Source organism: Orbicella faveolata, unplaced genomic scaffold, assembly GCF_042242905.1.
Source record: "Orbicella faveolata isolate gen_17 unplaced genomic scaffold, um_ofav_v1 contig_2, whole genome shotgun sequence".
NCBI lineage: Eukaryota > Metazoa > Cnidaria > Anthozoa > Scleractinia > Merulinidae > Orbicella > Orbicella faveolata.
The window spans coordinates 1,452,279-1,461,998 of NW_028301547.1; the positions used below are offsets into that span (position 1 = coordinate 1,452,279).

At 39.1% G+C, this 9,720-nt stretch overlaps 1 protein-coding gene and 1 non-coding gene across 3 annotated transcripts; one reads left to right on the forward strand and one right to left on the reverse strand.

Moving 5' to 3' along the window:
- The first annotated feature begins 1,222 nt into the window (after nucleotides 1-1,222).
- Trnas-gcu (transfer RNA serine (anticodon GCU)) lies at nucleotides 1,223-1,296 on the forward strand. Its single transcript has one exon. It is a non-coding gene; the product is annotated as a tRNA-Ser (tRNA).
- Nucleotides 1,297-1,480: 184 nt separating this feature from the next.
- LOC110058248 (uncharacterized) lies at nucleotides 1,481-8,723 on the reverse strand. 2 transcript variants are annotated; one of them, XM_089289098.1, is made up of 5 exons: nucleotides 8,387-8,723; nucleotides 5,654-6,346; nucleotides 4,648-5,201; nucleotides 3,922-4,101; nucleotides 1,481-2,826 (listed from the first exon to the last, which is right to left on the reverse strand). In XM_089289098.1, the coding sequence occupies exons 1-5, from the start codon at nucleotides 8,439-8,441 to the stop codon at nucleotides 2,794-2,796; spliced, it is 1,515 nt and encodes a 504-aa protein (XP_089145224.1). In that variant the 5' UTR covers nucleotides 8,442-8,723; the 3' UTR covers nucleotides 1,481-2,793. The 2 variants fall into 2 exon arrangements, with proteins under 2 accessions (XP_089145224.1, XP_020620521.2); XM_020764862.2 differs by having other exon boundaries at nucleotides 4,516-5,201; nucleotides 8,387-8,721.
- Nucleotides 8,724-9,720: the final 997 nt, after the last annotated feature.

Consider the following 9,720-nt stretch of genomic DNA (forward strand, 5'->3'; position numbering starts at 1 on the left):
TTATATATACAATTAATTCACTGCTATTTTATTTCCTCGCTTCTGGGAACTCTGGAAACTCTTACTAGGCTGGAAGCAGGAGGCTGGAAGCTGTTGACCAATTTTAGAGTTTCCGTCAATGTCGTGACTGTTGTTCTGTTGTGCTTGTTGTGTAACATTCGCTTTGTTGTCTAGGGAGACTGAGGAGGGTCTTCATGGAAGCAAAGGAGAGGAAAGAACTCTTAACTGATTTATCTCTTAAGGGTAGGGAACTACTAACGACTGTTACGTTTAAATGTACTCTGAAAACATCACCACATTGACTAAAACACGGTATATAATGGCGCGCACTCTCACTGGTCATTGCTTGTACAGCTGTGCTGGACTGTGGTATAATAAACTTATCTTATGAGTTTATGACTGTCGTTAGAGTGCAGCATGTTTTAAGTGAATAATTAACGGCAGACTAATTTTCAGCTTAGTCAGACCCGTTTTGAAGGAAATCTGCGTTGCGGGAAAAAATTATTGGAAATAATAATAAAAATATACAAAATGGAACTCTGTGATTGAGAGCTTAATATATCTTTGTATTAAGTTATCTTTCTTGTAGATCATAGACTTATTGGCAACCTTATGTCGTAGTTATGACGTCCTGCGTTATTTTTCTAAATGTTGGTTTATTGGAATTTCAAATCATTGGTATCCCAAGTCCTTTGTCAAGGCTAAGATATTTTTTCCAAAAACGTCAATTTTGTGAAGTTTATATGAAATAATTCATATATGAACTGCGGTTGCAGATGAAAGTGAAGGATGATCATCGCAGTAAATTTTCCAATTTAAGCAACTGGAAAGAAGAAGCCTGAAAAAAATCAGGGCTTCAACGGGATTCGAACCCGTGACCTCCGGGAATACCGGTGCGATGCTCTACCAACTGAGCTATGAAGCCACACATTGGGAGCGAGGTCACTTTATTGAGTTCATATCTTCCCGTGAGGAATGAAATGATATGAAGTTTATATGAAATAATTCATATATGAACTGCGGTTGTAGATGAAAGTGAAGGATGATCATCGCAGTAAATTTTCCAATTTAAGCAATTGGAAAGAAGAAGCCTGAAAAAATCAGGGCTTCACTTTCATCTACAAACGCAGTTCATATATGAATTATTTCATATAAACTTCACATCATTTCATTCCTTACGGGAAGAGATGAACTCAACAAAGTGACCTCGCTCCCAATGTGTGGCTTCATAGCTCAGTTGGTAGAGCATCGCACTGCTATTCGCGGAGGTCACGGGTTCGAATCCCGTTGAAGCCCTGATTTTTTCAGGCTTCTTCTTTCCAATTGCTTAAATTGGAAAATTTACTGCGATGATCATCCTTCACTTTCAATGTCAATTTTTTACACGGTTTCTGTTTCAACATTGTTTCCATCAATAAAGCGGCATTTCAGCAACAGCAGAGGGTTTCTTGTAATGTCTTTTTACACAATTACTACACAATTGTTGATTACGACTATTCAAACGTAACATTTTATTTTAATTTGTTATGCTACAAAATTTGTTTACAACCGTAGGCAATACGTAATAGAAATCATACAAGCAATTTTTAACCTTATGAAATAGAGTTTATAAAGCTGGTTTTAAATTTTCAAAAAACATTCGAAACCATCTATCTTTTTTATTATAACTGAGGCGTAAGGCCTAACCCCGGATTTCGCGCCGCAAGCACTGATAATGGCGGGAAAAAGGCGCGGTCATGCACGGGCTGCCTGGTGTATGGTCTTGGCAGCACTGATGATCTGAAATAAACAGTCATAGAGCTCGTAGTTTTCAATTTTTTTTTTTGACTAAATGCACATGTCAAGGAACTCGGCTCTGCCAGTTTCTGTGCCTTAAAGAAATATGTAATTAACAAATAGTTCTAGAAATATAGGTAATTAATTGTACATCGATATATTAATATACATATTACAGGCATAACAACACTTGTTAAAGGGTCCTATTTTTTAAATGGGTCAAATAAGTCAATTCTAATTTTTAGACTTAATTTATAAATTATATATATATGATATTCTAATGGTTGACCAAGGAGAATACCGAACAACACATTATACAGAGAGAGAGCGCGGAGAGTCCGGCGGAGAATCCATAGATAAATGGCGGCTCAGATGCTTATCAGAAGTTTTGAAAAGGGCGGGCACTTAAAACCACCTATGGATGTACACTGAAGCTCAACTACCAACTGCACAAGAGGTAGTAATCGTACAGCAGCGACATTAGGGCGTTTAAGATTTTTAAAGATCATTTGTGGATACCTAGTCAGCTTTGTTTCCCTGCTGGGCTTAGTATACATACATATCATAATGGGTATCTGCTGTGGAAAACTTTGAATCGAACAGGGTCGAGTAGCGATGAACGGAGCTGTAACAGACACGACAATGTATGACGAGCTTCCCCGTTGGTGTAAATTCTAGAGTCCCTTTACTCCCCTTCCTGACTCTTGAGATAGGATGGTAATTTATTCCAATACTCTGATAATGTTCAATGTGTTACATCTATACACTGAATTCTCCTACATAAGTATAATTTCTGTCCGCCGTCAGGTTGATGCCGTTTAGTAATATATCCCTACCATACAAATTCAGTTTAGTATAGGCGACCAAATTATTGCTATATATAACTGTCAGGCAATAGATATAGGGCATATACTAGATATGAAATCTATCAGTCTATTATCTACTGCATGAACCACGTTGAAGCAAACTGTATTCCATGCAGACTTCCTGTGCCTGACGCGGACTTGACGGGTTTTCTTAGTCAGCAAGAGCAACGTTCGAGCCATAGGCCTGAAAAAGAAAGGAAGAATCGAATTCAGTTCTTTCATTTAATTGCACGACTCAGAGGCGCGTTTTACCATATTACCCTGGGTCATAAACGCCGTAAACTTCAGAGTTGAGCAGTACTCTCATTAGATGTTTTTTTGCAAAGTATCCCCGGACGTGATAAAACAGTAATGTGAAATTGATTTTCCATAATTTTGCACCAAGTCATAATTCTCAAACTCGAACAGAATGTTTAATGAACTAAATTCTACAGATACGAGTGTCCTATTAATTCTGGATATACGTTTGTATTTTAGAGTCTTATAGAGGAAGAGAACGTATGATTTCAGGCGATTTCCAAGCAGTGATCAAGTGATCTGCTTGTAATATGGAGGTGTCCTTACGTATTGGAGCTCTCTGTAAGGAAATTTTCGACTGTACAGTACAACCTGTCCGCAAACACAAGGCGGCTTAGTTCCTGTCTAGACTTCTCATGGCGGAGGGAGAGGAAGAGTGCTAAAGACAGAGATTAATGAAGTAGTGTGCAAGAGACTTATTGATATCGTTTGTTTCAAGGTTCACATTACTCAGTCTCTAGCCGCACTCTTCCTTTTTTAAAAGAATATTGTTTTACCAGCTGAGGCTGAGTATTCAATTTTTTGAGGGATTTTAGGCTAAAAATGTTGTGAGTAGTCTTAGTTCTAGCATATGATATCTCTGTTTTCGAATGTATTTGGTGTCCGGATGGTGTTAAAGAAATTTTGGAACCAGATTGCAGGCTTTAAAGCCTGATAATTATATATGGCGCACATAACGTTTTATAGAAATGTTATCAGCATCGCACATACGACTAGTGCTGTTTTTGTTGCTTTTTGGCTAGTTTTGCCGTTTAGAGAAATGAAAAATTTTATACGGTTTAGTTCAAAACTATAATTGTATCAAAGTTACAATTTTTCAACACCCAAAATTATATTCCTTTCAAAATCTCAACCTCGGATTTATTCTTAAAATATTCCTAAATTTCCTAAATTTAAGCCTCGATATTCTTGTAAATATATTCTTATAAAAATTTGAGCGTATTCAATTGAACAGCGATCATTTCTTCGACATGAAACTCACAGGATTGGTGTGTGATCCAATAATTCGTCTCTCAGCAGCTGGTTTCTGAGCAGTTCTCTGATTGGCTACTGTTTTATTGTCACCTATCGACACTGTATCGTACGTGTGTACCAATCCAATTTCTCCGGTGGACACCAGGTACGCCTCACTGTTTCCATAGATAGACCTCCTGTATTTAACCTGTGATCGAAAAACACGGAGAGTACGTGGTTCAGGTTAGGAAGACAGAGCCCCCTTACACATGTACTTTATGTAATACCAAAATATCCGAGTTTCTCTACAGTTTCTCTACATTTCGGACCTGGGGCCCGTTTCTGGAGGGTCCCGAAATGTTTTTGCACCCGGAAAACTATAGCAAAATCTCAAACCTTATGATTACAGAGCTGTTTTGTTCACATATTCTTAATATCAACAGAGGTTCCCTTCATACAAGAAGTTTCAGGCGTGTACAAATTTCAGTTTTCAGATACAGATTAATTAAAAATGGCTTTGTTGGCCTGAAAAGTTTCCGGGGCTTTCGAGAAAAGGGCCCTTAGTTGTGATCGCAAGGGAGTTCATCTAGCAGTAAAAAAAAGAGCAAAAAGATATACTTACACAGACGTATATCACAGTGACAAGGAAAACTGCTGACAGACATCCCAGGACAATCATGACCACCAATGCCCATTTTGGCAGCTTCTCTTCAGTTTCCTCCGAGTCATCCTCTTTAACCTTTATACTCTTCACCTTGACTACTTCTCCTGCGTTGCTTGCCTGCTGTAGCTTTTCCTTCAACTCGCTCTCCTTTACTTTTGAGTCCTTTGCCAAGATGACGATGTAATTGCATACTACACTTCCTTCTGTTATAAAGAGGATGCGCACGCCAACAAAACCGTCGACGTTTTTGTAAACTTTTACCAAGCTCGTTGTCAGATTATTTTTCAGTCCCTCGTACTCTGGACTGCCTGTATCTCTGTATTCCTCTTTAAATGCAATGTCGAAGGAGACCTCCATGTTGACAACTTTGGTTCCTCCTGGTGGCAAAGTTGGAGCAGTAGGCTGAGCAGTCGTGGGCGTGGCAGGTGAAGCGGCAGATGTAGTGTTAACTGGAGGGGACGACGTCGAGCTGGAATTACTTGTGGATACTGTCAGGGACCCTACAAGATGTGTCATAACTGAGACCGTTTTCTTGGAGAAAGAGTGAGCGAGCGTTGAGGTGCCGACCTGGGTAGACTGGCTGACAGTGGGAGAAGGCAAGGTTACGACTGAAGATGGAAGCCTGCTCGTCTTAGAGGTCTGACCTAGTGGATGTGTAGAGAGAAGACGAATTAGAGAGGGAGTTGAGTGGAACCGAAGTAAAAACGGGAAGCGCCTGGTTCTTACTCAAGCAACAGTTAATCATTCAATCAATCAATCAATCAATCAATCAATCAATCGATCAATCGATCGATCGATCGATCAGTCAATCAATCAATCAATCAATCAATCAATCAATCAGTCAATCCGTCAGTCAGTCAATCGACTTATTAAAGTATCTCGGTCTTCTAACAAAGTTTGTGCCCAGTGAAAGCAGCCATTATTTAATCTCTCGCGTGGCACGAAGCCTTACTAAAAGTATCGTCTTTCCATTCCAGTATTATAGTCAGGCTATCCCAACAAATCACTGAGATTCCAAGTCACACACCACATTGAAAACCTGTAAATGAACTGTTTTCGTGACATCTCTTGTCGAAGAACAAAACTGACAACATACCTGGTGCTGAAAACGTGGAAACTGACTGCGATGTGAATGCTGTTGCTAAAACAGCTGTCGAGGATAAAGAATTCGTCACCATTATGTTCGTGAACGAAGTGAAGGAGGAAGCATTTGGAGAAACTTGCGTCGATGGTTGGGACGTTTTGTTGAAATGAACAGATGCAATGCTTCCAGTGGTAGGGTGGGGACTCACAATGATAGTGACATTATGGGAAGCCTGCATAGCAGATGTCGAAGTGCTGCTTCTAACAATTTCAGAAGTCTGTAAGGTAACGCTTGCTAAAGCGACAGGGCTGCTTGTAGCATTTTTAGAAGCCTGTACGGTAACGCTTATTGGGGCTACAGGGCTGCTTGTAAATTTTTCAGAAGCCTGTACGGTAACACTTGCCGAGGCTAATGGGCTGCTTGTAACATGTTCAGAAGCCTGCACTGTAACGCTTGCTGAAGCTACAGGGCTGCTCAAGGTAGCATTTTGACGAGCCTGTACGGTAACGCTTGCTGAAGTTTCAGGGCTGCTCACAGTAACATTTTCGGAAGCCTGGACGGTAATGCTTGCTGACGCTACATGTACAGGGCTGCTTGTAACATTTTGGGAAACCTGCACGGTAACGCTTGTTGGAGCTGCAGGGCTGTTTGTAACAGTTGTAGAAGTCTGCAAAGTTCCCTTCGTTGAACTGTTGGTTATTCTTGCTATAAAGAGACAACAGTTAACAATCAAGTCAACTGTATATCAGCTATACAAAATACACACACAATACTGATCGGCTTTTATTAAAATACAAGTTCACTGGGTATCGAGGGAACGAGAAATCAGTGTGGAAACACGATTCGTAGGCGAAACATTTTTATTTCCGAGTGGGCAGGGAAGAAAAAACGTCTTTTTCTGTTTTGTTTACGCATGCTCAACCTGTTTTTGAAACACTAACCGCCCAATTCAAGCATTTTCAGCGAAATATGCAAGCTATTTTCGCCTATGAGAACACGTTTTTTTTATGTTGTGAAAGACAGGGCGAAAAACATAACAATTTTTGGAAAGTGTCTCCTCTTTCCAGGTATTACTGGTTGATTACGGAATGAAATATCGAGGTATGTAACCGTTAAGGAATCGGCGAATAAGATGGTACTATATTCAAACTTTATCGTCATAACAGAAATATTTTTCCCTTTGTTTCCAGTCGCTCGTAACAATTAAGTTTCATGTTTTACAAAATTACAGTTAATCTAAAATCACACAAATTAATTTGAAATATAAACGCTGAAAATGTTTCGGCTCTGGGTCGAATCCATCGGCGAACGAGTTAAATAGGTCAGGACAATTGAACTTATTAAAATGAAACTTGCCGCCACCGAAAAAAACCATTAGAAATGTAGGCGCTCTTTAATTAGAAATTCACTTCTTTTATGAAAACGTTTGCTTTAAGAAGGTTAATCTTGACGCGTAAGTGTCAAAGTTTTTAAGTTTGACGACATTTGTGATGTCTTTATGCAAATTTATTTTATTTCGGTAGTTGTTTCAAGCGTCATGTATTGAAACCTAAACTGTGTAAAATAAAGATGTAACAGAAATATTTATTGCTTTTCTGCAAAGCTTACAATGCGTCTACTTCATAGCAAAAAAATAGCAGCAACAAGAAAACTTAAAAGGCAGCTGTTTTCGCTGACAGGTTTTGTGTCGATCCGTTGTATGGGTCATCGAAGACTTACTCTTTCCTTAGACTCACATACGCCTCCTAAAGTGTCGGATAACTCTCAGAATAAAATTATTTCAGTCTACTTTATGGACATTTCCAAGGCTATTTGCGTCATTCGTACAGATGGTTCCACGTTTACTAGACAAAAATGGTGGAACGTGATTTCTTCATCGTTAGATTATATTGCATTAAATTTTCGAAAACCCCCTGCTCGTTTTTAATAAAACTTATGCCCTAAAACAACAGATATTAATACGGGAAAATTGACGTATTGATAGATCTATTCGAGCCTGGTGGTTAGCACAGAACTTAATTTTATCCGGCCTCGAGTCTCAGACTAATTGCAAGCGTTTAAAATAAATATATTTCTACTCAACTTTGAATCCATAAACTATAATATCTGGCGCGTCGGCAGGAAAATGGAGTACGCTTAGGCGGCAAAACGGCACTGGAAAATGTTTTTAACCTAATTTGAAAATACAGACTAGTATAGCTGGAGCAAATAAATATGCGGCGTGATGTGCAACATATTTTAATTTCAATCGAAGCCTGGTTCACTAAGCTCATACTGAATTAGGCAGAAGGCCTTGTCAGTTCGGCCTGAACAGCCCGGCTTCAATTTGAAAATTAAAAGTCAGAGCAGATATCAATCCTTTGTGCTTTCTTATCAAATTCACTTGTTCAAGTCATTCTTCAGGCGATCTATTATCAAAGATGTGCTTTTTGTCAAACGCCTAGGGCTAATTTCTCTCGACAATTAAAACCACTACTGGAAAGAAAGAAACACGACAATCACTATCTCGACGATTTTACAAGAATCAATTTCTGGATTCAAAGACAGTGGACCACGAAGCTTATCCGTTTTGGAAAAAAATAAAGAAATAAAACTAGGAGCATATGGTCTTTGTTTATCATCGTGAACTGTTCATTTCTTACTTCATCACGGTAAAAAACGAATTCATATTTTCCGGAATTTGGCCAACGAGAATTATGTCAATGAGTTTAACTGACATGGCGAATATTCAGGCCATCAACTTACCTTGCATCCAAAAAACCAAGGCGAGCGCGAACATCAAAGCATTTAGGCCACTCATTTCAAACAGAAGATGTTTTTCCTGTCGCAGCTCAGTAAATTCGGGACCGCTGAATTGCGACAAGCGATTACCAGAAAGCCGAGATTAACCGACTGATTAGCCGAGTGCTCCTCCAAATAGTAAATCCTCAAATATTCAGAGTTTCCAGCCAAGTTCTTTTCTTTTAGATGAAGAAAACAGTATAAGATCCGCGAGCGGCTTTTCAACTACCCACGAATACTCCTTCTAGCTTGTTTTATCTTGATTCATTCACTTCGGAATAAATTTCCATATCTAGGGCGTCAATTAAAGCTGATAGCTTGCCTGGAATGACAGAAAGACAACTGAAACTGCCAGGCTGCGTTTGTTCTTTTTTCTTCAAAACACTTTAGTGTTAATTAGCCCACAAACTGACAAAAGGCTCACAGATAACATCGGGAAAAATGCCTGAATTCACGTATGCACTGTATGTTAATCCAGAAAGTATTTGGAGTTTTAATTTTTCTCGATGATTTCGGAAGAGGCCGCTAAAGTAACTAAATGTATGATGATGCATTTGCGCGAAACTTCAGTTTATCGAGTTCAGTTTTCATCACTACTTGGTATGGTTTGCTACGGCCATAGACTGAAGGCCCAGTTGAAATACATATCGTGTTATTTCAAAATTATTTTTAGCGAAGTAATAAATAAAATAATCTGATAAGCCTGATGGCACTATTTTGTAAACATTTAAAGGGCAGCTAAATTTTATTGGCATGCAAATGACCATGCGATGGTACCACAAAGCCAGTCGTTATGTAAACAAGATTCACCAGCCTCCCACACAAAAACGGATCAAAATGCCGCAGGGACTGAAAAACGGTGTCATGGTGTTGAGCTTTTTGAAGATATATTTCATTTACTTGTTGTGATTTTTTTCCTTTTAAATTCTGACGGAAAGAAGGAATTAGAATCCGTTTTGAGGTCTGAAAAGGCTGAAATTCCTCTTCAATGCACACTTCAGTACCGTACAATTGCGTCATTTCCATGGAAACTACACAAATATTACAGGTGACGACTTAAGGGTGACGGGGGAGGGGACCTTCAGGCTATCTTGCCAAGCAACGCAGACTAGGTTCAGGGCACTTGCTTTTTACATTCGGCTAAAAATTCCAGAACTTTTGAAGCGGGAACAGCTCCTACGATATTTTCCCTGAAAAGTCTCCGGAGAATCCGAAAATTGTTGAATTTCCGACATGCGAACTACAATAAGCCGAATACTGTGTTTCGAATGGAAAATCAAATAGATCGGAAATTTACA

What these genes read in the sequence shown, in the direction of transcription:
- LOC110058248 (XM_020764862.2), bottom strand. Translation starts at nt 8,441, where the DNA reads ATGAGTGGCCTAAATGCTTTGATGTTCGCGCTCGCCTTGGTTTTTTGG. An exon ending in CTTGGTTTTTTGGATGCAAG is followed by an intron (nt 6,347 to 8,386) that starts GTAAGTTGATGG and finishes GTCTCTTTATAG; the next exon opens with CAAGAATAACCAACAGTTCA. An exon ending in TTGGATCACACACCAATCCT is followed by an intron (nt 2,827 to 3,921) that starts GTGAGTTTCATG and finishes TTTCTTTTTCAG; the next exon opens with GCCTATGGCTCGAACGTTGC.